Raw genomic sequence first — 27,597 nt, 5'->3', positions numbered from 1 at the left:
CAGCAGTAAGAAAAATTATTTATTCATCAATAAAAAAAAAGGAAAGTTGCACTTAGAAAAATTCATGCTATTCTGCAATCAGAAATAATTAGGATCCCAACCTGAGTTAAAGGGTCAGAATCATTTGTCTGCCACTGCAATGGCTATTTAGTTAGGGTTACACTATGAGGATGTACCATATTGCATAGTACTATATTTTGCTACCTTTTGCACATGCGATACACTCAAAGTGCATATATCAAAGCCACTCTGATATTTATTTATGGTAATTACACGTTCAGAAGGATTCCACCTGCGGTTTTACTGTGTTTTATTGTGTCATTGTGGGTTTTTGGTTTTTTTGGTTGGTTGGTTGGTTTTTTAAGAAACTCTTTATTTTAAGCAGTACAGAAATGATATTTTAACAATCAACACATTGCAATACAGTATTGAGAATATTCTGTAATACAGGTACATTCTGATGTTCCTTCATTAATTAATTTTTAACAGAAGACAAATCAACTGTTGGGGAAACTTGTCCTAAGTGCCTCATCTCACAGCTGCTCCAAGCTAATTTAAATATATAAAACATGTCATTTGAAGCAGTAGTTGCCAGAAATCTTGCAGAAAAACTTTGACCAGAAACAAAGCAAGAAAAGCTTAATATTCTTCTATGTTGCTTGTATGTATATATTTTGCAACTAGCAATACAGAAAAATAGTAACTTTGTTGCTTTCTTTCTGGTTAAATGATAATTCTTATGTAACCTACAGTAAACAAGGTAAGTCTCTAAGCCCAGTTATTCGTGTATTCATAACTAGAAGAGAGGATTGTCAATTTAAAACTGTAAATGAGTGCTGCTGCTAACTCTCTCCTAAAAGCTTGCACTTTGGGCTACAAATGTACAAATAAAGTGGTAACACAAGAAATATATTGTATCAATTTATATCAACAAGAATGTTAAAATGCAAGGACACTAAAATCGTTCTACTTGCAAGTATGATAAATTAGAAGTAAAATGATTAAAATACTTTAAGCAACAAAACTTGCAATATACACCATTGCCAGCAACAGTATCCCTCTAAAAAATTGTTGCTTCCTGTGCCAGCAGGGAACGTGAGCCCTTGAGGATCTTTTTCTTGCTATCTCTTTAAATTTATTACTATTCTTTTTTTTTTTAAGAATCAGTCAAACTCACAAAAGCAAATAAGTGCAGAGATCAGGCCTTTTCTCAGAGGGAAATTTGCCCCTCTGTATGCTAATTTGATGGGTTATAATAGCTTACAGGCCTTGCCTTGCCCTCTGTGCTGGGATGAATGTCCCCGTCCGTCCTTAAGTTAGTGGCGCCTAGCTATGGCAGCATTTTTACAAGCATTTTTAGTATGCGCTAGAGCTGTGGATAATAATCATTCTGCTGACTCAGCAGTGACTGAGAAACTAGGCAGAGGGACTTTTTGTGGGACCCTGCACCAAGAGGAGGGAAGGTTTATGCAGGCCCTTGTGATCCAGCAACAGAGACACTGGGCCAATGAGTACTTGTGAGAGAAAAATTGAGCAAAGGAAAGTTTAACTTTTGTTCCTACTGGATTCCTGTCACCTTGGAAGAGGTGGAGTTTTTGGTTTAGCTGAAGAGACAAACTGTTCCCTAGAAAGAGGGAAAATTAGGCATGGCCATCTTCACACAACGTAAAGGCATTCCACTACAGCAATATGGAATACAAATACCTAGCTACAACTGAGAGAGGTTAGGACAGTGTGACTGTGCCAGAAATTAAGACCCTTGGCTTCCATAGTGGAAATGACAGCAATTTTTCTTGGGAAATTTCTCATCCATCAAGAAAACAGAAGGCACAAAAAGTGAGAAGTCCGAGATGCCTTTGGAGCTCATGCCATCGCTTTGTTTCCTGTTGAATTCATTCACATTGCATATTTCTCTGAGGAACTCCAGTTTCTATAGAAATTGAGATGCCAGACTCTTCAAAGGCCGAGTCAATGAACTACCAGTTAAAAAGCTCAACCTTTCCACTAGAAACTGAATATTATATATTTAATAGGATGAAAGTCTCAGGCACAGAAAACAAGTCATTTGAAGGAAACAGAAAAATGCTGGCTTGAATAACTTCAGCTTCTCCGTTTTGTGTCCAAGTTTAACTGGCTCAAGTGCAGAAGTACTTAGAGGAGGGGTCAAGGGTTCAGATCTCTGAAATAAAATGAAAAGCAAAAAAATTAAGCTCAATTATGTAATAATTACAGTGACTCACAAGTTCCCTCTGCAATGGAATCAAAAGCTTCTGCCATATTGGCCTAACATGGGACTTTCCAGCTTTGCCCTCACTTCTACCCAGCCTGGTCCTTCACGGGTAGCATGCCAACACGGTCCTTCATGAGCAGACCAGTGCCTGTTACAGACTCTGGGAGCTGTCCAGTGAGGGCCTCAGTTCTAGCTGCCACTCTGCGTTTGGCTACCAGGGGCTGTATTTTTGCCAAAATCCCAGAGAGGAAAAAAGATTTTTTCAAAGATCTGTAAAGACTGTATATGAGTGAATGGGCCGATTATTTTTAGCAAAGGCTGCATGTGCCAGTGGGCAAATTAATTCATAGATTCTGAGTCCAGGAGGGACCACCATGATAATCCAGTCTGATCCTCTGATACAACAGGCCATAGAATTTCCCCAGAATAATTCCTAGTGCAGACCTTTTAGAAAATCATCCAATCTTGATTTTAAAATGGTCAGTGATGGACTGATTGCACAACCTTTGCTAAATTGTTCCAATGGTCAATTACTCTCGCCCTTAAAAAACTTGCACCTTATTTCCAGTCTGAATTTGTCTAGATTCAACTTCACTTTCTAAAAAAACATGATTTTCAGGCCCTGATGAGGAGTTGGGAGGCTGTTTGAGTGTGCACTATCAGTCGGGTAGAAGGCAATAGGAAAATAATTGAAAAGATCATAACTCACCTTCTTGTTACCTACTGTCTTGAAGCTGTCTCAGCCACTGGTTTCTGCACTCCAAAGGCAGTGATGAAAATATTCACAACTACTATAATGAACACCAGTCCAGTTGCAAGGTTATTGAGGAAATCCAGCTTGGCATGTTTTGCAGGGTTATTAAGGTCATATTTTACTTCAAAGGAAAAGAGAAAAGTGCTATTTTACCATCAAAACACATTTACACACACAGTAAAAAGCTTTTTATTATTTATCTTATGTAAATATTTCTCTTTCTTTCTCACTAGATGCCAGACACGTCAGTCCTGCAAAAAGGGAAGTTAGCATTGCAGCCAAAGTTACAAAATCTAAGGGGACTATTTTCATTTGTGATGAATATGTAATATCCTCTTTTATACTGTAGGAGTCAAATTCTGCTCTTAGATACATTTGTGCAGCTCCCAGTCTTTGTGTGTAGCTAGATGCAGAATGTGTCCTACAGAAAAGAGATTCCCAACACTTGAAGCAGTAATATTCCTTACAGTACATTTAATTTCTTTCCTTCCAAAAGGAAAACTGTCATAATAAACATTTTAAGTTTGCATTACCTTACCTCTTGAAAATTTGTCTTTACTCATTTATCAGAAGCTCTACCAATGAGAGACAATAAAGTCTAGCCTCTTATGACAGAATGGGCTATACATCCTTTCTAGATAGCCCAATCACCCCTCTCTCTTTCATCTGTTCCAGTATGAGACTTCTGTACCTGCCCTCTTCCCCATACCTAGCCACTATTCCTACGGCTTCTAGTTCTTATTTTTAGAAAGCAGGAGCATTACATCTGTTTAAAAGAGTGAAATTTCAAAGCATCACAGCTTGCAGTCAGTCTTATTTTGAGCATCAGCTGTGTAAACATTTTCTTTTGTTTGCTTGCACTTTTCCTTGCTTGAACTGCTGAGGGGAGGACAACTAAGAGAAGATAAAATTAGATTGGTGTCGGCCTCATTTCCAGATTTTGTAAAATGTATACATGAGCAATATTAAATATGCATATGCTTGTGTAGGATTGTGTGAAATCTGGCAGGTCTGTTCAGCATTATGGCAAGCTAAAAATCTCCTCTGACCACTTTCTCTCTCTAAACGGGGGCTCTGTAATTTATGGCCTGATCCAAATATCATTGAAGTTGGTGGGCAGACTGTCATTGATTTCAGTGGGCTTTGGATCAGGCCCTTAAAGAGAACTAATGTAAAGACATCTTCTTCTAACTTTGGTTGGTAGTAAGATACATAAATTATATAAACAAAAGAGAGAGAAATCTGAATAAGATGTTAAATACTATGCAGGCTGTGGCAGCAACAGTATCATAAACAGTGTTACCAAAGCCCCTTGATGTGTAGTTTGCGAATTCTGCTATACAAAGCAGGGTGGGGTTTATTTAGCAGATGGGTAGGGCCCTACCAAATTCACAGCCATGAGAAATGTGTCATGGACCATGATAGCTGGTCTTTTGTGTGCTTTTACCCTATACTATACAGATTTCACAGGGAGGCCAGCGTTTCTCTAATTGCTGGTCCTGACCCAAGACAGAGTTGCAGGGGGGTTGCAAGGTTGTTTTTAAGGGGGTCGTGGTATTGCCACCCTTACTTCTGTGCTGCCTTCAAAGCTGGGCAGCGGAAAGCAGCGGTGGCTGTAGGTCAGCTGCCCAGCTCTGAAGGCAGCACCCCGCCAGAAGCAATGCTGCAGTAAGGGTAGTGATACCATACCATGCCACCTTTACTTCTGCGCTGCTGTCTTCAGACCTTGGTGGCCAAAGAGCGGCAGTTGTTGTCCAAGTGCCCAGGTTTGAAGGCAGCCACAGCAGCACAGAAGTAAGAGTAGCAGTGCCACAACTCTCGGCTACATCTTGTTTTGGGATTAGGACCCCTACAATTACAACATGATGAAATTTCAGATTTAAATAGCTGAAATCATGAAATTTATGATTTTTTTCAAAATCCTATGGCCGTGAAATTGACCAAAATGGACTATGAATTTGGTAGGGCCCTACATGTGGGCATTCTGAACACTGAAGAACTACTGGCCCCATTTGTAACTGAGTTAGTTTAAGTACAAATGGTTCAGTGAATCCCAGCTAGCCATGCTGAACTAGTTTATGACCCATTGCAGGTTTGCCCTGCGTCCATGCTAGTGCTGCCCTATAAACTCCCTCGATTCAAACGGCTTCTGGGGATGTCCCATAGTTTCAGTTCTATTCCCGGAAGCAGTGTGTGGTGAGAGACATCCCACGCCAGCCAGAGCATTGTGGGGTAGTAGTGGGGGGGGGGGAGGGACTGTTTGACCATTTCAGCTACTCTGCATCTACACTGACACTAAAACTGTTTGAGAGTTAACCCCGTATGCAACCTGAAAAAACAGGTTTTGTAGCATCACTGGTAGCATGCCTGTAGTCATTTTGTGTGTGTGGAGGTGTGTCTTCTAACATCTCCTGGATCACTGTAATGCATGGCAGTTCCAGACAAATGAACTACAACTCCATTCTTGTAGTATTTAAGAATAGGGATTCTTAAGGCTGGCTGCTAGTGGCGAGGAGGAAAGACAACAGTGTATATGTACAATGTATATGTATCTCGTGTTAGACATCAGGTTGCAGGGAAACGTCATTTTGATGATTCATCAAAATTGGGGGGCAAGGAAGTAGGTAAAATACAGCTCCATCTATCAAAGTAGAACTCTGAGATTTCAGATGGAATTATAGTAATCCTATTTCATTATTACAGTACTAAGCATGCAGTTAACCTCAACCATTCTTTAGTAGTTATTCTTAAACCTTTTGTCGTAGTAATCCAATCCCACTATCATTTCAGGCAGCCTAAACTACTTCAAAATACTCCATTTTTTTCCCCATTGTAAAAAGTTGTTAATGCTGCCATAGCACCTTCAAAGAAAAGTGTGCAGAAAACCAGTCTCCCCAAAGGACAAGCCATGTGTAATCTTCCATGGAATTTAGAACCAGAAGGAAATAGCGAACTTATTTCTCAAATAGCAGACAAATTCTGCATTTGTTTTGTGTTTGTGGCAGGGAATACTGGCCCTTTACAGCATGCTCATGGCCCAGTTACTGGTTCAACCCAAAACAGGAGCATTCTTCAGAGTTCTCATTCCCACTTCTGATGGGAGTTGGAGGCTCACAGCAAGGAATGATGGGAAGGAGTGCCAAGATATGTCATGCCTTAGAGCCCAGTGAGACCACTCTGGGCCTCACCTGAGGAATTGGAGGAAGCTGCCTAAAAAGCTAGATATCTGGAGAAAAGAACCCTGGAGCAAGAGAGGCCTTGAGCAAGGCCACATTCAGGGGAGGGTGATTGGGTGTTGGACTAAGCACTTGCTGTCACCTCTTTTGAAGCCCAGGGTTGGAGATACTGGGAGAGGATGGGAGAAAGAGGGAGAAGATCTTCCCTAGAGAAGGGTGAAAACTGGCACGCTTTGGGCCTGAACTATAACAAAGGGAAAGAGACTGAATAATGGCTTCAACGTTCATTACTCTGCAAGGGGAGAATGGGGAAGTTTTCATTTAGCCAGAGAGCTAATCTATCAGTCCAACAACCACACGCTGAGGCAGCAGCCATATCTGCATGTGAAAGGCAAGCTCATGCCTTCATTCCATTTATATCAAGGCGGGGTCCAACTTGACTGCTTTTGATCTCCAGAATGGTTAGTGCAGGGGTCCTGGAAGAATTTGCATAGTGGGAGTGCTGAGAGCCATTGAACCAAACTGTACAGAATGGAAACCACTTCAAGCCAGGGGGTGCAGCAGCATCCCTAGTTCCCAGCACGTATGAGGCAGCGTGTCACTGGGGAAGAGCCTTTCAGATAGATAGGAACACCCTAAGCAATTCAGAACTCTTAAGTCATGCCAACACTTGACACATCCGGAAACTCACAAGCAGCCAGTGCTGATCTTAAAGCACCAGCTAAATGTGCTGGCTGTACACCACTCTGTTTACCAAGTGGGCTGCTGCACAGCTTCCTTATCTCTAGCTTCTGAACACAGTTTGCGTCTAGCCCCCAAATAGAATGCATTACAGGCTGGCAAAAAGTACGTGTTAAGAGAAGCAAGGTCCATACCTGAAAGAAGATGGCAGCCTGGTAGCCAGATGTAAATGTTAAAAAGCAGTGTCTGCCACTGCTGAGAGATGGATTATTCTGCAGCAATGGGGCTCGAACCAGACTCTCAGCAACAATCAATGAAGACATTAAAGATCTAGTTTCTGCCATGTATTTGGGTGCTTTCTCTAACCCCTTACCACTCCTGTCTTATCTGAACTGAGTCACAGCCAGTTAGATCTCTATTCCCCAATCTCCTCCAGACACTGGCAAAGGCACTCAACTCGCCTGGCTGGATGAGAAGAGAGAAACTTAAAGCTGGATGCCATCAGTATCTCAGACACCACAGCCCATGCATCCTCGCTAACTGGGAACTTCACCATTGGAACAGGAGACTGCCTCCTCAGTTGTGCTTCATAGAAAGCTAATTGGCTACTGTCATGGTATAATTCCCCACTCTGACCCTTAGTGTCCAAAAGATGGCGGTACCAGCATGATTCCTCTAAGACTCAATTACCAAGCTTAAGAACTTGTAAGCGCTGCCTACCAACAGGAATTCCAGTGGCCTGGTACACTCTGGGTCCCCCACAAAACCTTGCCCAGAGGACCAAGACCCAGACCCTCGTGATACTTCAACACAAGGAAAGTTAACCCTTTCCCCCACGTTGCCTCTCCCAGGCTTCCGCCTTTCCTGGCGTTCACCCTGGAAAGATCACTGCGTGATTCAAAAACTCCTTGATCTCAGAAACAGAGAGGAAATACTCACCTTTTCCCCCCTCCTTCTCTCTCTCCGCCTCCCCAGACTCTCCCTGAGAGAGAAAGTAATTCCTAACACAGAAGGGAAAATTAACCTTTCTCTCCCCCTGCCCTCCTTTCCCCACCAATTCCCTGGCTGGATCCAGACCTCAGTCCACTGGGGTCTCACCAGAATTAATAAAACAATCAGGTCTTAAACAAGAAAAGCTTTAATTAAAGAAGAAAACAGTAAAAATTATCTTTGTAAATTTAGATGGATTAGGTACCCAGTTTTTCAGCTATAGACACTGAGATATCTCCAGCACTAAGTAATACAAGTGCAAATTAAAATCCTTTCAGCAAAATACAAATTTGAACTTCTTCCAGCCAAATGCACAATTGCAATAAAGAAAACAACATAAGCCTAAACTCGCGCTCATCTACCTAGTACTACACTATTTTGAAACTTATCAGAGCCTGTATGGAGAGATTTGGGAGAGAAACCTGGTTACACCGTCTGGATCACTCTCAGAACCTGCAGAGAGCAACAAACTTACAAAAACTAACAGCACACACACAACTTCACCTCCCTCAAGAATTTAAAAGTATCCTGTCCCCTGATTGGTCCTCTGGTCAAGTGACAGCCAGGCTTACTGAACTTGTTAACCCTTTACAGTCAAAAGAGATATAAAGTACTTCTGTTCTATTAACTCCTACTATCTGTTTATGACAGCTACTGTTTTGCTTAATGAGAAATCTACCTGGTTTGAACTGTGGCTACTGCTTTCCAGATTTCTCTTTTCAACATATGAAAAAGCACAAATATCTTACGGGCTTGATTTCAAAAGAAGAGCCTTTAAAATCTACATAAGCAATGTTAATATGTATATAGTTGTCAGTAGCAAAGGGTTGATTCAAAGCCTTTTGAAGTCAGTAGGGCTCCCACTTATTTCAATGGGCTGTGGTGCAGACTCTTATTGAGGGGCTGTGGGTGAAAACCTAAGCCTCTCCTCTGGCAACTTGCATAAGCATCTCAGGTCAACTCTTGAAACTTGTGCTGCAGATATTTTGGGTGTCTATTTCCTTTTGACTAGGTGATTCTTATGAAGCCCCAGATACAGGACTTTGTATAAAATTTTTGCAAAGTGATGCTGGAATCTCACTACAATATCACTCCTGTGATGCCAAAGTATATGCAAAGACTATCAAAAGATTCTGATAGTAGAATCATTTGCATTATCACTTTCAAAAATGTTTTAGAAGAAGGCTGCATAATCCCTTGGTGTTCTCCACTCTCATCCCAGAGACGCATATTAGCAAATTCTGGGCTATAGTCAGTCAGCACCTTTTACTTGGAACTTTTCACCAAAAGGATATTGGACCACTGATGCAACCATAGGATTGGAGTATATGAAATGGATTCCCCTGTACCCACCCTCCATCCACATCCTTCTCCTGAGGTCAGTGTTTTGCATAAGGAGCACAGGATCCAGCCCCTGGCCTACACAACACAGTTGCTCTGGTTAATTTACAAGGAGTCTAACTTTAAACTCAACTTGGATAACTAATTCTCAGGTCTTGGATTTTTGTATGTAGTATAAATACAGAAATTCCTAGCGCTAGGACAGTAAATGTTGACATTTTGAAAAAATCAATAAAAATGCTACATTAATTTCCAGCTGCATGAAACTGCAAGGGGGTCTGTATATTCAAGGATACCAGAAAATGCAAAAAGCAGAACTCTGATTCTACATACTCTCAGTATTAAATATTAAATCATTTGGATTAAATCAATGGCAACATTCCCACTGGAGCCCAATGCAGTAAGGATTTCACCCTCTATCTTTAAATGAGTCATAATAATAAATGTATCATCTTAACTATTTTTCAGAAAGTATAAATGCTTTCTCTGATAAGCTTAGTGGTAGTATTCCAGATGCTTTCTTCAGTCCTATCAGTAATCAGACACTTGTAACACTGGTAATAATGAATATTAATAGTGACACATAAGTTAGAAATCAAAGTAATCTTGATGCTTGTGCTAGAATCTCCTTGCCAGTCCAGAAGATGGTCCCTAGGCATAGACATATCAGCTTTTACTCTGATGTTATATGTCCTGTTGGCCAAAAAATCAAGATGAAGTGATGGGGGCTTGATGATGGATTAGACGTGTCTTTTGTGTGAAGAAATTCTACCTTAGCTGTTTGTTAGCTAGACTGTTCCTCAGACAGAATCCCGGATCTTCCCTTTGAACAATTCTCTAATAGTTTATGGCTGTCAATCCATTTCTGTCAAGGGATTATATACCAATAAGAAATGCTGGAAAGGGTGAATCTCTTCTTCTTAGCTTTAAGTCCAGTTGATACTTCTAGAAATCACTAGTGTCAAAACCTGTAATGACTTTGGCATCCTTGACTATATCTTTCCATTGCTCTTTGTACGATGCCAGATGGTAACCAGAATGTCAGTATTCCAAAATGCACCTTAATGCCATTTATGGTACATGCAGTAATATCAGTTCCCCTATTTACCCCAGAAGACTGGGAGTTTTCAAAGAAGTCTATTTTATTCCTACCAAGCCTTATGCTGATGTCTGGTACTCAGGACCAAATTCTGCTTTCACTTGCACTGCTTTAAAGCTGTTAAAGCCAATATACAGCATCAATGTAAAAGAAATTGTGTGTGGAGGGGGGGTATATAGTGATAAACTAAAGAAAACATCTAGGATACCACCATTAGTCTGTGACATTGGTAATGGGGGGGTGGAGGACTGTAGTGTCATTGGTGGTAAAGATGTTGGGAAGGAGGTGTAATCTACTCTTACAGTGCTGTTGCTACAGAATAACATTTTGGTCATTCCTTAACACACTATTGCCTCTAATTGCATGAGGCTAGGGGGCATAAAGAGCCTGCCCTATATAGATTTTTGTTTTGTTTAATGTGCACTGTATTTAACTATGTTCTTTGCTCCTTCAACCTCACTGAAATAATCATCCATTTTCCTGCAGTCAGTAATTAAAAATGAGGAAGCTTATCGGCAATCCACTTTTCCCCTACACTAAAAACATTTCCTGTATTCTGTAGCTGAATTTAACCTGTTCTGAGACAAAGCCATTCAAATAGCTTTCTTTCCAAAAGGAAAATGCAAAAACAGGGTTAATCCTATAGGAAAAATAAATGTTCTTAATACGTACCAAGGAATATCAGGAGCACGCCCACGCCAACTTGAAGTATGAGGGATATGCTGATGAGAACAATAAGTGGAATATAGAATGAGAAGGAAGGTCCTTGCTCCATTACTGCTTTCAACTGGGATGCATTGGCCATCAGAAGAGCAATGTCCAACATGCTTTCTGCAGCACTCTTCTTATTGGCGTAGTGGTTCACATTAATGGGTCCATTTCTCTGCAGCCAGCGTTGTGATCTAGGCTGAAAGTGAAAATATTTCAATTATGGATACTTCAAGTTTAATGGGTTAGCAAGCTAAGAAAGAGACTTTGGTCCAGGCACTGAGTTCCTAATCTGCTCATCTCTGTACTGCTCTCATCTGTTTCTGTGTGCTCACACCTACCAAGATCCTCCAACCAAGGAGCAATAGATTGCCTTAAATCCAGGCACAGATATATATAAATGTATTTAACTGTTAGAAGCATGTAATCAAATGTCCATGTTACAAGAGACAGAGTTTGGGTAATCTGGATAATCTAAAGGCTGAGAAGTGTATAAATTGGATTGCTTTTAAACATTTTTAAAACCAGGGCTATACTTTAAACTAGCAATTCTCAACCAAGGGTACGTGTACTCCTGGGGGTACACACAGGTCTTCCGGGGGTACATCAACATATTTAGATATTTACCTAGTTTTACAATAGGCTACATAAAAAAACACTAGCAAAGTCAGTACAAACTAAAATTTCATACAATGACTTGTTTATACTGTTTTATATGCTATACACTGAAATGTAAGTACAATATTTTTATTCCAATTGATTTATTTTATAATTGTATGGTAAAAATGAGACAGTAAGCAATTTTTCGGTAGTAGTGTGCTTTGACCCTTTTTTTTTCTCTATTTTTCGGTCTGATTTTGTAAGCAAGTAGTTTTTAAGTTAGGTGAAACCTGGGGGTACACAAGACACATCAGACTCCTGAAAGGAGACAGTAGTCTGGAAAGGTTGAGAGCCGCTGCTTTAAACACCCACTACGCTGGATGAAACTCCTCCCTGTGTGGGATGTGGGACAAGGCCTATGCACCACTTGAGTCATTCAATAATCCTATTTGAGGATTTGTTGGATTAAACTGTTGCATAAATTTGTGTGTCACCCAGGTACACTGGTGGATATTCCCATGCCGCCCCCGTCCATCCATACATATATGGATATTCCATTTCTGATCTCATGTGATGGGAGATGATTAAGATACAGGGGATTTCCAATACCAAATGCCAGAAAAGCAGTAATCTACTAGGGAAAGCGGCAGACATAGCAGGTCTGTTCTCTTGCTTTTTTTTTTTTAGCTCATCCTTTAGGATATCAGTAAAACTCTGTCACTGTCACCAAATTTCTAAAGAAATTAGGCACCTGGTGAGATTTTCAAAACTGCCAAAAAGCAGCTTACGTTGTAGCTGTGTTGGTCCCAGGATATTAGAGAGACAGGGAAGATGAGTTAATATCTTTTATTTGGACCAGCTTCCTTGGTGAGAGTAACAATCACTTGAGCTTACATAGAGTTCTTCTTCAGAAGCTCGAGAGCTTGTTTCTCTCACCAACAGAAGTTGGTCCAATAAAAGATATTAACTCACCCACCTTGTGTCTCTCTCTAAGCAGGTTAGGCGCCTACCTCACTTTGATCTGTCTAAAAAACCTGGTCCTTGGTACATACTTGAACTATGAACCAAATTATGCCTTCTGTTACACCCATGTAGTGCAACTATACATCCAGGGACAGGATCGGCTTTAGGAAGTGTGGGGACCGATTCAAATAGTTTCAATGGGGACCCGGCATGGCAGGGATGACTCACTCGGAGGCGCTCCGGGTCTTCGGCGGCACTGAAGGACCTGGAGCGAGTGAAGGTCCCGCCGCCGAAGAACCAGAGCGCCACCGTGTGACTAAAAATTAAAAAGGCGCCTAAGTTAGGCGCTATTCCTTAGGGCATAGGGCCCTCTTAGGTGCGGGGCCCGATTCGGGGGAATCGGCCTAAAGCCGGCCCTGCCCAGGGACCTCTACTCACCTCCATGAAGTTGCACAGGCATAGACCTTCGATGTTTGATTTAATAACTCTTCTTCCTTACTGAATGTTTAATTATACAAACTACTTCCTTTTCTCTTATGTGACTGACTATATATGAGCTTCCCTCTTGTCCATATCTTTGGTTTCTAACTACTTCAATATAATTTATTTTGAAAGATTATAAAAAGTGTTGTAGCTGGGTTTTTTGGTTTGGGTTTTTTTAACTCCTATTTGTTAGGGATATTTTTTACTAAATAAATGTTTTCTTTGGAAAGGTTAAGCACTGTGGGGGAAAAATCTCTATTTAAAGGTTACTTCAAATGCAGAAGTGTGTGTGTGTGTGTGTGTCTCTCTCTCTCTCTAATTATACTGGTCAGTGGCTGTGAGCAAAACAGCCAAACTTCCAGTTTCAAAGCCAGTTCAGCCACTGTCCATCCCGTGCTTATCGTCTTTGAAGCTAGAAAAATTTCAGTGCACTAAATGTGTTCTGCTACACCACGTAACTTCCCAGTTCCTTCCAAGAGAACAAACTGCAAAATTTGACCTCATTTCTCTGGACACAATTTAAATAATGTACTGAGAGAAAAATGTCATGAAACAGCAGCAGTGGGAATGAAGCCATGTAATCAGAGCCTCACATGGAGGGCTTGATTACTGAGACTTTTCTCATGATGAAAAGAGGAAGTGTTAATTTTTCAGATCCAAACTTCAGTTAGGAAGAACTCGCTATTTAGCTTTGTTTGGGACCCATGATATTTAAAAAAAAAAAAACAACAACAAAAAAAAAAAACACCCAACCCTATTTGCTTCAGTTTCCTGTGGGGGAAAAGGACATGGACACAAGCTACTGAATCGTTTACATAAACGTTGCAGTTCCTCGAATGTTACCGTCTCCTGAACAGCAGTGAGAACCTTGTGGCTGTGTCCCATTACCTTCAAGGAAAAGCAGACCTAAATACACCTCTATCTCAATATAATGCGACCTGATATAACAAGAATTCGGATATAACGTGGTAAAGCAGCACTCCGGGGGAGGTGGGAGGGGCGGCGGGGCTGCACCCTCCAGTGGATCAAAGCAAGTTCAATATAACATGGTTTCACCTATAACGTGATAAAAATTTTTTGGCCCCTGAGGACAGCATTATATCAGGGTAGAGGTGTAAATGTTGGAGCTATTGAACAAAAAGACTTAGACTAATATCACCTATTAATTGTACAGTGCAGGCCATATTCTGCCTATGGCTGCAAACATGTAATGCCAATAACATCAAAAAGTTGCACAAGCATAACCGCAGAATTTAGCCTGTGTGTTTCTATTGAAAATACTTTTTTAAATAAAGTTATCAACTATAAAACTGATACCATTTGTGGGGTTTTGCAATAAGTTCATAACTGAGGAAGCTTACCACTATCTGTTCAGGTATCTGCTGGCTAATTGTTTGCTTCTTCCTGCCAAAGAAACTTACTTAGAGTGCAATATCTGACATATAGGTAAATAGTAGATTGGTTTGACCCAGGCTCCAATTCTAAATGAAGAAAGCAGATTGCTTCGCTATCCATATATTACAAATAAAAACTTCAGTGTCCATTCTTATAGCTCTCTCTATTTTTCCCTTGGGCTTCAATGGGAGTGGGAACATGGCCTTAAATAATTTACTTTAATATACAACTCTTAATTAACTACATGTAAATGGACTGGGGCTCATTCTGCTTTAATTTCCACCTGTGGATACACTGGAGTGCTCATGTATCAGAGTGAAACTTGGCCCAGTCCTTATACCAGGAAAAGCACTCCCACGTTTTTAAACATCCTGCCCTTCCATAAGACGTCCTTCTCTGTTCAGACACAATGCAACAGTGCATGGGCAGTGGATTGCACTGGAGTAGCTCATAACAGAGTCACAACATATTAGCTGAGTAGTTAATCTGGTCCTTTGCATTTAAAAAAAAAAACAAAGGGAGGGGAGGATGGAGGGACATGAAGGGTTAATAGCCTGAGTCATTAAATGGTCTGTTGTAGTTGCCTCTGGGTTCCAGACCCATGTAAGGGTTACGGTCAATAAATAGCCTCAGTCACTGACCTGTTCTGAACTACTGCGGAGCACCTCTGTTCAGCACTGTGCTTTGGGCTTTTGTGGCTGATAGAGCAAACATGTACAAGTAATTTGGGTTTGAGTTGCTTTTCAGCAATAACTACTTTAAATAGCAGGGAAAGCAAGACTGTTCTAGCTAGGTACAGAGAGAATACCTACACTTGGTATTGTAGTGCCTGCTCACTCCACTGAATTCATGTCCCATTTGTTAAGTTTACTACTGATGTTTTATCTGGTGACTCTCAGTCTCAGAAACTCAGATGCAGCTGTTCTAACAAATTCACCACTGAAAAATGGCAGTCCTCTACTGTATGCAAGTATTTCCAAACACACTTTAGCTGAGGAAATGGTGGTGTTTATCACTTTTTATTTGGGGAGGGGGGAATGTAAACAGAAAAGTTCCAGGAACTTCCACACCCTCATTAGGCAGTGGAACTCCCAATCTGGCTAGAGAAGAGGAAAGGAACAGTGCATGGATTAGTATGTCAGAATTGAAGATCTGACATGCTGGAAGACCAGTTTAAGACAACTGCGGAAAATATGGATTTAGCCAGTACTACTGCAGAGGCTTTGCTGTCTATGGCAGTTAGAAACAGGGGAAAAAGGCATGGTATATAGCAATCTCTGTTTAAATACTATGGCGGGGGAAAAGTAGGAAATGATTTCATACAGTAGTCAACAGAACAACATGCAAATAGCCGGCAGGTACCAGAAATTAAGTGTTTGTGCTGCAGTTTCTTGGCTTTAGAAGATTTAAGCCTGAAGCAAAGTGAGATACAGAAGCAAGGTCTATGCTAAAGCTTGAACTGGGCTCACAATAACTGTCCAAAATGCTTGTTGCTACTATGTGGCTGTAAAATGCTACCCCGTGCTTGCTGTGATACTGCTGTAACAGTGCCATGTATTTAACCAGTGCTTTCCATTTTATAAGCACTGTTCAAAAACTGCTGGGTATCTACCTTTCCCCCTTCACAAGTGCAACATCTGCCCCCTGCAGAAGAGCTGGGATTGCTCTCTTCTGCAGTGGCTCGTGGCACCCTGTGGCTCTGTCCAGTTCTAATGGAGCTTTATGCTACGTCTACACTGCGAAGTGAAAGTGTGACTATAGCATGGACAGGCATGCCTAGACTAGCTTTAATCTAGCTAGCCTGGATGACAATAGTAGTGTAGATGTGGTGGCACAGATTTCCCTACAGGCTAGCAACCAGTGTGTGCATATAGGCTTCCTGCAGGGCTTGTACTCTGGATGCTAGCTGCGCTGCCACATCTCTACTGTTACCAATACTAGCTAGATTAAAGCTAGCATGTCTATGCCTATCTGTGCTACAATTACCCCTTCACTTGCAGTTTGGACATATTGCTAATACTGTCGGCACTTCCTCAGCCAGTGCCTGACCCTTTTTAAGGAGTTTTTCCCACACGGAGGGGAGACTACAAATAAATTGGTAAAGATTCCAACTATAGTAACCTTTTCCACTGAGTGTAAGATAGATAAAGTGTTTCCACTTCAGAGAGACCCTCCCCCAGTCAGTGGAAAGCTGGATCTTCAGAGGGCCCTCTGGTATTTGTGGCAGGAGTGATGGTGTGACTCTATTCCCCCCTCCCTACAAATGTATACAGGAAGGATAAGATCCAGCAACAGAAGGTTCTTTCCATGCACGTGTCTAGGGTCTGTCTCCCTCACTGTTTTTTCCAACATGCTTATTTTACCCAAACTGGGTAAAGCTCCATAAGGAGCAGTGAGAGGACACCTGCTGCCAGACAGCTTGTGGAGTAGTGGTGAGACAATTCTGTGAAGAAATGTATTCCCCATCCTTTTTTCCTGGAGTTCTCTGGGTAAACGTGGCTGGGATAAAGCTGTTTACCTGCCTCACCATCAGTGCCGTACCTTAATAGCCTTGCACACCCAGAGAATTGCATCCCTGCAATATGCAGCTAACCTTACTTGAAGAAGCTCTAGATGACATGCAATAAAAAATGTCAGATGCTGTCAGCACTACACTAGTGCTAGCACTGTTGCCCCACGAGTAGTAGCTACATGAGTGGATGTGTAACTTTGGGTGATCTGCCTAATGTAGATGTGGTCTTGGTTTACAGGAGCACCACCGTCGTGAGCCAGTGCTGGATGTGATGAGGGTGAGTCTTGTCCCAAGCAACTAAAATATCATCAATAGTGCCGGCATGTTTCTGCACCATTGCAAGACACTTTGCATCTTTTGATCACAGAGCGGTGTGATGCAATCCCGTGCCATGCTCCTACCACCAGAATTATCTAGTACAGATAAGTTACTGGGTTGGGTGACCAGATAGCAAGCGGGATGGGGGTGGGTGGTAAATAGGCACCCATATAAGACACAACCCCGAATACCAGGACTGCCCTATAAAATCAGGACATCTGGTCACCCTAGCTCTGGGCACAAACTATGTTAGTCTGTGCAGTGTGTTCTTTAGCTTGCTCTGAAAAGGAGAGCTGTGAAAAGCTTTCCCCATCTCCAGTCTCTGTGGCTCTTCTGAGAGCAGTGAGAACAGTTTGCTGAACAGCTTAGTTTTTCATGGACAGAACTTTTCCACCAGCCGAGCATCTTGCAGCCCCTTTTCAAGGTTTGTGGGACTGCTGTCTTCACCAGCAGTGTTTAATCCCATCTGTGGAGAGCCAACTAATTAAGACACTACATCAGAATAGTTGTATTGTTTTCCTTCTCTTAAACCTTTACAGAAAGATTAAAAGGGTAACCCAGTGCTTATTTCCCCACAGTATGGTTATAGTTAGTAATATTTTACTGGCAACTGTATGGGTAAAAGAGAATCTTTTGTAACTACTTGTTTTTACTGACCATTCTGACCTCGTGACTTCCAGTTCATGGGGATTTCCTTTATAAAAAGAGCCTTATTCCTTACACCCGATGACTCAACAACAAAAATTCCCTGGCTTTCAGTTGCAACTCAGTGACAGTATCCACTTCAGGTAAAGTCTGAAAACAAATATCAAGGCAGTTTGCTAAAGATACAGGTCTTGTGTGCATTATATTAAGGCTCAAGCGTTTATGCTCTTTATTGACTCAGTGGTGAACGTTACCTGATTGAAAAGCCTGAAGACCAAAGTCTCCTGTTCATTCACTAAACCATGCTGTCTACTTAAGCTTCCACACACTACCACACTAACATGCCTAAAGTGTGACACAGAGGAATGGCTTATGGGGGAAGAGAGGAATTTAGTCTCGCTATTCAAACTTTGGCCTCTGCTGAAAGTCCCCAAAAAAGTACCAATTACACTGTCAGGAGAGGTAAAAGTGTCAGTACCAATTTGTGTTCTGTTTTTTGATACAGACACCTCTCCATCCTGGAAATTAGACTGCAAACACCAGCACCACTGAGCACTCATTTCTTTCATTAGCTCCATAACTATGTTCTGTGACTTTCTTGTGCCCTTGCATGTATGAAAGAAAATGCACTTGGCTTCACATGCTGGAGATTTTAATGCGTGCCCTTTTGCTTCTGGCTTACATGCAGCTATTGTTCTGGTTAGCCTTTTACATTTCTCCCATCATACACATGCTTTCTAAGAAGATAGAATTAAATGCTGTTTGTTTTAGAACATGCCCTAAACCAACAGAGGCCTGAAACTTAAAAGTTATGAGCAAGATTTTGCAAATGCTTGAGCATATTGAGGGCTATAGGGCTGTTAACATGAATGAAGTTACTCACATACATGAATTAAGGTTTGCAAGATCAAACTCTGCAACTGTTAATCCATCCTTAACTGACCCCACTGGAAAACCAACAGTTCAGAGTTCTTAAACTAAACTTTCAATTTCCAGCTTCTCTGTGGGTACTGCAATCTTTGATTTGTGTGCACACGATACAAATTTGGGGCATCCGATCTGAGGCGCTTTGACCTGATTCAGAATCGTTGAGCACCCACAGCTCCTGTGGGTTTCAGCTTGGGCTGTGAGTGCTCAGTGTTTCTGAATATCAGGCCCCATGTCTCAAGTTGGGCTTCTAGAAACTAAAGTTTCCAAAAGCAGTGGCCAATTCAGAAAACTTTACCCATTGCATCTGTATTATAGACAATACTTTGTTTGTCTGCAAAGCACAAAATCCCACTAGAGGAAAAGTGAGGAAGGGGGACAACTTCTGGATTTTTTTTTTTAACATAAACCTAATCTATTAGTTTCCCAGTGTCTAAGTGGAAATGTTATTCCTGTAACTACATGGTTAAGCTGATTACATAATTGTCAATCACAGCTTCCCCAGCTCTCTATCATTCACAAATCAGAAATATGATGGGTAACTGTGCTGTCACTCAGCAACCAGAAATAGCTTGTTTTAGGAATTCTCTCTTGAAAAGACTCCAGAGCCTTTGCTGCTTTTCAGTATTATGCCTAGGAAAATCTTTGGAATGGTAGCAGTTATGCAACAGACGGTTAGGACCTTCTTGTTTTTCTATCTCCGCAAAGATAAAACCTCCCAAGGACCCTGCCTGCAATACCACACTCAACCACTAAGAAAGTACTGACTCAGACAGAATATCACATACAGAACAGAGAGTATGTCTACACTGGCAAGTTTCTGCGCCACAAGTTATACCACTTTTATTAAAACGCTGTTGTGTGTTCACACTGTACTCCTTGTGACGCTGGAGTGCACCCACATTAGCAGCTCTTGCCATGGAAAAGACAGCAGTGCATTGTGGTAGCTATCCCACTGTGCAAGTGGCCACAGGTTGCTTTGGGACGGGTTTGCAATGCCTCATGGGGCTGGCACAGCATCACATGATGCAGGTTTCCCAATCCCATTGTTCCATGGGCATTCTACTACATTGCCAGCTACTTTTCAACTGGAGGGGGGTAGGAGGGGGAGAATTTGACAGGGAGTCAGTGTGTGTGTGTGCATGGAGAGGAGGAGAGTGTGTGTTTTGCGGGACAGAGAGCGTGACAGCATGCTGTCTTGTAAGTTCAGACAGTGGCAGGAAGCAACCAGTCCTGAGGCAGGGGGAGGGGGAAACCCCCAACATCAGCCCCGCTTTGAAAGGTGCATGTCTCCAGGACAACCAAATTCAAAACAATGAGCAGAGGTGTCACTTGAGGCATTATGGGACAATAAGCTGCTTTACTGTGCAGAAACTTGCCAGTGTAGACAAGCCCTCATCAACACCCCTTCCTGCAGTACCTCCATTTTCCTTAGAGGTCTGGCATTCAAGTACTAATCCATCTCAACAATACTTAGCTTGTGAGAGCTGGTGAAATCACATCTTGAGACGGCATGGCTGCAGTCCATTAGATTATCACTACAGAACAGGGGACCTCTACAAACTGAGATACTTTTTCACGTCTAAAATCAAGATTAGTAGTATACCAGCATTGTTTAAAAAGAAAAGGAGAAAGTAGGATTAATAATGTATTCAGATAAAAAAGGCAATACAGAATTCCTTAGAAAGCAATCAAGATGACAGTGCAAATCAAGTAGTAAAGTGTTTTAAAAGGAAAACAAATCCAATTTATTTAATCAAGACAAAACCATTCATTGCTAGATTTCTTTTTCCCTGTTGCCCTGCATCATGTTTTCCTTTCATTTCTTCATTAAGGCTTTGATTCAGGAAAGTGTGTACACATGAACTTAAGTCCATCCCTATTCAGGACTGCACTAAGGGCAGTATGTAAGAACATGCTTAAATAGGCCCAGATTCAGGTAAGCATCCCAATCTGCCATCCTTCCCAGATTAGACAAGAATGCAGTCCCTGCACGTTAATATACTGTGTTGTTAATGCTTGCGTAGAACTCGTTCCAAAGCATGAGTGTATAACTATATACTATTGTCTCTTACAAAAGATATTGGACCAAATTCAAATCCACTGTAAGCGGGAGCAACTTCATGGAAGCCCATGCCAGGGCTGCGTTTAGCTTTCAGACTAAAGGGAAGGGAGGGACTGATCCTGCTCTATTTTAAATCAGTGGGAGTCTTGTCAATGAATTCACTGAGAGCAAGATTAGGCCCCGAGGCAGTATAATTACCACCCTTTCCAGTGAAACAGCAAAGGTTTCTCCTTTAATACAAACTAATATTTTCTCTGCATGAGACACACAATATAGAAGAAAATGAATATTCAGAGCCAATATGATGATTTAATGACCCTTTATAATCGCACATGAGAGTTCTAACTACAAAGCTCTTGAAAGCCAGGAATACCATTCTGGAAGACAAGATGACTAATGTGGCAGGTTTTCACAGAGCCCTGCTGTGGCTTGCAGACACTCTGACAGCTTCAAAATAAGTTTTAAAAGTACTACTGCAACTGAGAACTAAACTTGATCGAAATGATAAATGCAGGGTACTAGGGGTCTGACTCATGTAATCATATGACACATCATATGTTCTCCAATGGGTTTTACTTTGTATGGAGCATTATCAGATTCTGTCCAGATTCAAATCTTCATTGTTCTGGTCCTTTTCTTTTATAGTCCTCAATGTAACTGTTTCCTTGCCAATAGGTATCACTGACTTGTGCATCTTTGTTCCATGAAGATTTTAATATTGTAAAACTAATGAGTTTTGGGTATGCAGGATTGGGCCCTAAATGAGTAGCTTAAGTCTGGGCATTGAGCAGATAAGGGCAGACTCTCTCCCCAGAGGTTTCAGGTTTTTAAGTATGCCCTTGGCTCACCATCCTGCTTTTGACTCTGTACTTCTTTACATTCTGTTCCCTACATTTAGAACAGCTTCATCTTTCGCGTATGCCAAGTTGCCTTTCTTTTCTCAAATCCTGTTTGGAATATTTTTATTACCCAAACAGACCAGCTATGCAAAAAGTAAACTAACAAAAATGATGAAAAAGCCAACTCTAAAAATCAATTTTAATAATTTAAGGAAATGAGAGCTTATTTTTTAAATTATTTTTAACCCGAGAGCATCATTAGACTGCTGGTTTTCACCGTCCATCTCTCCACTCCACTGCTATTTGGTCTTACAGCATTTGTCAGAATTACATCTTAAGCTGACTGTTTGTTTGTGTTGTGTGTTTGTAAAGCTCTGTTGACAAGTTCCATTTGCGTTCAATAATTACTACTAGCCGTTAGATGAGACCGAGTTTCCATTTGAAATATATAATGCTTCAGGACACATTTCATTCTAGTGAAGAAAAGAATAATTATTTCAAGTTCCCACATGTATTGCAATTTGTTCGTTTATAGTTTTAGACTGCCAGGACACCTTAATATTCTTTATTAATATTTACTTATGGATGCTAAGAGTGAAAATATACTACTTGCTTTGCATATGTTTCTAGCCATAAAAAAACTATAAATCTATGAATGGCTACAATGTGACATTAATATCCCTTGCTTTGCTATACAACGTTTGGGTTTATCTTTCCTCTCTTTGGTAGCTTATTCATCTGACAAAATACGCTGTGTGGATTGATACAGTGAGATAGCACACCAGCTATAAGAAAACTTTTGAGACAGCTTCCATCTTTTTCTATTTCTTGTCCTCACTAGCTATTGCCAGCAGCACTAGCATGAACAAACTCTCTTCAAAATCTCTCAGGCAGCATCATTGACTTTAATTGGAATAATGAAAAATAGGCTCTACTAAAAGTGAGAAAGGAACTACTCAGTGTGAGCAAAGGCATGACAATCTAGTCTAACAGTAGAAGCTAGCAGCAAAGAATCCTGTGGCACCTTATAGACTAACAGACGTTTTGGAGCATGAGCTTTCGTGGGTGAATAAGCTGACAAAGTGGGTATTCACCCACGAAAGCTCATGCTCCAAAACGTCTGTTAGTCTATAAGGTGCCACAGGATTCTTTGCTGCTTTTACAGATCCAGACTAACACGGCTACCCCTCTGATAGTAGAAGCTAGGAATTTCTGGTTCTTAATCTCTCTCTCTCATATATAGATCTCCTGGGGTCTTGGGCAAGTCAATAAAGGCCAGATTTTCAATAATGTTTAGCATCAAAAATTGAGGCTTGATTTTTCAGAAGCACTTAGCTCCCAGTTATCCACCATGCTGAGCTCTTCTTAAAATACTGATCATAGATATCACAGTGGGATCTATTGGGTACTGAATGCTTCCCCCTTTTTGGGGTATCTAAGGATATGTCTACACAGCAAAGAAAAACACGTGGTTGGCCTGTGCCAGCTGACTCGGGCTTGGGCTGGGGCTGTTTTATTGCTGTGTAGACTTCCACGCTCAGGCTGGAGCCTGAGCTCTGGGACCCTCCATGCCACAGGGTCTTAGAGCCTGGGCTCCAACCTGAGCCCAGAAGTCTACACAACAATGAAACAGCCCCAGCCCAAGCCCCACAAGCCTTGAGTTCACTGGCACAGGCAAGCTGCGAGTTTTTCTTTGCTGTGTAGACATACCCTTAAAGGGATCTGAGCTTTTGGAAAATCTGACTCTTAGGGCTGGTCTACACTACGGGGGAAAATCGATTTTAGATACGCAACTTCAGCTACGTGAATAACGTAGCTGAAGTCGAATATCTAAAATCGATTTACTCACCCGTCCTCACCGCGCGGGATCGATGTCCGTGGCTCGCCATGTCGATTCCGGAACTCCGTTCGGGTTGGTGGAGTTCCGGAATCGATATAAGCGCGCTCAGGGATCGATATATCGCGTCTGGATGAGACGCGATATATCGATCCCCGAGCAATTGATTTTAACCCGCCGATACGGCGGGTAGTCTAGACATGGCCTTAGCCTCTGCCTCATTCCCCCTGCCCAGGCAAAAGTAACACTTTCCTATTTCAGGCATAATGTGAGGATTAAAGTTCGTAAATATCTCTACAACATTTCTTTATAGAATTATTTGGTTTTAAATATTCTTGGAGGTTAATTTACAGCTGCTGCTGCTATCTTAATTGACTGATTGTGTCTCAGTTTCTTTGGGAAAGTTTGCCACAAGTGGAACAGTAACTACAGATGGCAGAATATAAAGCAAGATCAGAAAACCCACTGAAGTATATAGAAAGATTCCAAGAACAGAAACTGAAGGGGAAAAATTTGAGTTAACATGACCTAGTCAAAGCTATTCCTTTCTGTTAAAATTTAGATGAATGAGGAATTGGCCATTCTAAAGAGAATTTTTCAGTTCACCATTCTGACTCAAGTACGTCAAGCTTGACTTGGAGTAAGACATGAGTAATGCTGAAGTCAAACAATTTTTTTTTTTTACTGCAGTACTTTCCAGTATTTGACAATCTGCTTTAGAACTTATACCAGTAAGGCTGTATGACATCACATGCAGGGCTCATCAGGGTGGGGAAAGGAATCTTACACAGATGTGCCTGTGTCTTGGCTGTATGAGAAAGTTTTACCAATTATACAGCTACAGTTATACTGATATGTTGTTCTATATGGACACTCTTAACACAGGAGTAACTTTTTCCAGATTAGCTTAACCCCCTTCATAAGCAACTAAAGCTAAACCATAAGAAAGGTCCTCTTATACCAGGATAAGTGTCCACCCTGGATTTATGCTGGCTTAATTAGATCAGTTTAAATTTTCACCTTCAGTTACACCAAGAAAAAACTTTTGCACGGAGACAAACCATTTTCAAGTTGACGATTCAATACTTTACAGACAGGTGGTTATTTAGGAATTTGTCAACTATTCATCCAGTCTTTTCCTGAACCTCTTTTGGTCTCTTCTCTATCCTCCTCACTGATCAGGTGCAGAAAGAGGACCTCTCTGCTTCTCCTTGAGTTGCTAGAGCTGCTCTGTAAGAAAGGAAGAAGGCACTCAATCCTGCAGGGCCGCTTGGAGGGGTGCGGGGGTGGGGAAGTGGGGCAATCTGCCCCAGTCCCCGGGCCCTGCAGGGGCCCCCACGAGAATATAGTATTGCAACTTTTTCTTATGGAAGGGGCCCCAGGCCCCCTGAATCCTCCAGGCAGCCCTGCAGTCCTGTTGCTGCTCACAGCAGCTCTACCTAAGAGGAGGTGCAAAAGTGTACACAGGGTTGAGTGGAGGGCTGTATGATGAGCGGTAATACACCTTTTGGCCAACAGGACCAGATGCCTGGAGCTAGGAGCTGAACAGCCTCAAGGCAAAGGACAAACAAAAGCAGACAGTAAATCAACTTTCCTATGCTCCTTTTTGCTGCTCTCAGTGGATACTGTGAATGTCTCAGTACTTTAAAACATAGATTCTGAATAGACAAAGCGGGAGATTTCAGGCCAAAAGAGAGATTCTCCTATCAAGCTGAGTGAGCAGTTGATTCAAAAATAGCTTATACGAGTGTGACTGTAAGAAAATTAGAAAATAGGACTTGTTGTTTTAAAAGCTGTGCTCTCAAGCAGGAAAGACAGAAAAAGTCTACTAGAGAAATGTTCTCCCAATCTTGGAAGGAATAGATTAAAAGTTGTGTTTTCCTTCAACTATAGTATATTTGAGATTCAAGACATTCAAAATAGTCTCACAATCAGATTTCCAAAGGGGATATGAACAAGTGACATTTGTAGTAAGCACTATCCACTAAATATTCAAGTCTTGGCCTTGGTTTAAATCAGCTGTCCTTACTCAAATTCTACTAGTTGCTGGAGCTCCTATCTCCCTTAAATACTGTAGAATTCCTCCTCAGTCACATACTGCTATGAGTCAGTTATACATTCATTTGCAAATGTCATCCTTCCTGTGTACATACCAAGCTATAGCACACACATTTCCTAAAAACTCCCCTCAAACTTCATAGAACTACATTATTTGTAATACCTAAAGGCCACATTCTGGTTTGGAGCCCCATTGGCCTAAGTACTGCATAAATATGTAGAAAGATATGGTTCCAGCCCAGAAAAGCTTATATTCTAATTTAATGACAACGTCAAGGGATGAAGAAGTCTGCTAAAACAGCAGTTGGCACGGGAAGGTAGCAGCTACAGTAGCGGTGGGTAACCTGTGGCTTGCAGGCCGCATGCAGCCCAGCAGGTAATCCGATTGTGGGCTGCAAGATGTTGTGCTCATGTTGACAGTCCACAGGCATGGCCCCTCGCAGCTCCTAGTGGCCATGGTTCACTGTTCTCAGCCAATGGGAGCTGCGGGAAGTGGCAGGCCACTGTATAGAAGGAGGAAGAACAATTCTTTACTACCCTTCCATAGGCAAACTGGACATCTGAATGGAACCATTACAGGAACATGCTGTATATATTCTAACAGAAAGCACTTTGTTAGTCATAGTTTTATTTCATATATATGACAGGAAAGCACATGTGTAATCCTGCTTCTAGGTAAATTAATAGCTAAGTAGAAATTGAAAAAAGTGTTGCATGGCTTATGCAGTCTGTTTTAGTATGATAAATGCAAATCACAGTATCCATTCCAGTGGGGGACTGACATAGAAATGTACAGGGGCAGGCAGAGGTGTTTGTACCTCAAATCTTAAGATACTCTTCCTAAACTTAACCCAGCACCCACTATGCCCATCTAATGGCTTCCAGGATTAAAACCCAAGGCCTGGTTTTGCAGGGCAGAGATTGTGCCTGCTCTCCTGGTTTCGCAGGTGATGGATTTCCTCCTCCAGGGCAGCGGTGGCAGGGGTCGCTCAGCCTCAGTCTCCTTGCTGAGTGAGGGGTAAAGCCCCTTTCTCGCTCTCCCCTCTCTGGAGCCAGCGCTTTGCCTCTGGCGTGTCAGCCACTGACCCGCTCCTGCTTCGGGGCGCGGGGCCCAACCCTCCGGGGCCGACCCGAGCCCCAGGCAGCGCAGGGACCCCCGCCTTGGCCGGGCCGGACAGCGCCCCTCACGCACCAGGCCTCAGCCCAGGCCGGGAGCTGGCACAGCCCCGGCCGGCGCAGCGCCTCCGTGCCCCGCCGCGCAGGATGCGCCTGCCCGGCCCTGCGGCGCCCGGCGCTGCTCCTTACCAAGTCGGGAGACGCTCGCTCGCCGCCGGGTTGCCCGTTCAGCTCGATGCTCTCGGAGGCCGAGGCCATGGTGCTGTGGCCGGCCGGCCGCTCCGCCGCAGCTCCTTGCCCGCAGGGGCCACTTATCCGCCGGCCCAGCCGCGTCCGGTGTCCTCCCTCCCTTCCAGCGCGCTGCGCCCACACATGCGGCGGCCGGGCCGGGCCGGAGAGTCCCGCCTTGGAGCTCGCTCCGCAGTGGCTGCTTCCCTTTCCGCCCGGGATTCCCCTTCGTGCCGGCGCGGAGCCTGGCTGGCTGCAGGGGCAGAGCTGCAAGTGTCTGGCTGAGTGGCCGGAGGATGTTATAAAACGTTGGCGGCTCTGCCGGGCAAGGGGCCAAACCAGAAGAAGAAGCGGGCGCCGGATTAACTCTGGAGGCAGCAGGTTTGAAACGGACAACACGAACTGTTCCTTCACCCGGCACACAGGCACTCCTCGCCGGGGATGCTGTGAGGGCTGAAAGTACCACTGGCTTCAAAAAAGGCCTCAGATAACATTCATGGAGGATAGGTCCAGCGATGGCTAGTGGCTCAGGGATGCAGCCCCATGCTGCAGGTGTCCCTCAACCTCTTACTGGCAGAATCTGGGAGTGGGTAAGGGGAATGGATCACTCCATAAACTGCCCTATTCTGGCA

General features: G+C 42.5%; 3 protein-coding genes across 4 annotated transcripts in view; 1 reads left to right on the top strand and 2 right to left on the bottom strand.

Annotated features, from left to right (window-relative positions):
• Positions 1-27,411, bottom strand: NINJ1 (ninjurin 1). The gene is made up of 4 exons (XM_032804148.2): positions 26,927-27,411; positions 10,944-11,178; positions 2,940-3,105; positions 1-2,179 (listed from the first exon to the last, which is right to left on the bottom strand). The coding sequence occupies exons 1-3, from the start codon at positions 26,993-26,995 to the stop codon at positions 2,951-2,953; spliced, it is 459 nt and encodes a 152-aa protein (XP_032660039.1). The 5' UTR covers positions 26,996-27,411; the 3' UTR covers positions 1-2,179; positions 2,940-2,950.
• The window catches only part of PACS1 (phosphofurin acidic cluster sorting protein 1), a 548,517-nt gene that overhangs the window by 103,440 nt on the left and 417,480 nt on the right, over positions 1-27,597 (bottom strand). The gene's annotated exons all lie outside the window — the stretch shown is intronic.
• The window catches only part of CARD19 (caspase recruitment domain family member 19), a 150,006-nt gene that overhangs the window by 78,581 nt on the left and 43,828 nt on the right, over positions 1-27,597 (top strand). The window lies entirely within an intron of this gene.

The sequence above is a fragment of the Chelonoidis abingdonii genome, chromosome 17 (genome assembly GCF_003597395.2).
Source record: "Chelonoidis abingdonii isolate Lonesome George chromosome 17, CheloAbing_2.0, whole genome shotgun sequence".
NCBI lineage: Eukaryota > Metazoa > Chordata > Testudines > Testudinidae > Chelonoidis > Chelonoidis abingdonii.
Note: the sequence above shows the minus strand (reverse complement) of the source record. Positions and strands in the feature narration are given on the sequence as shown.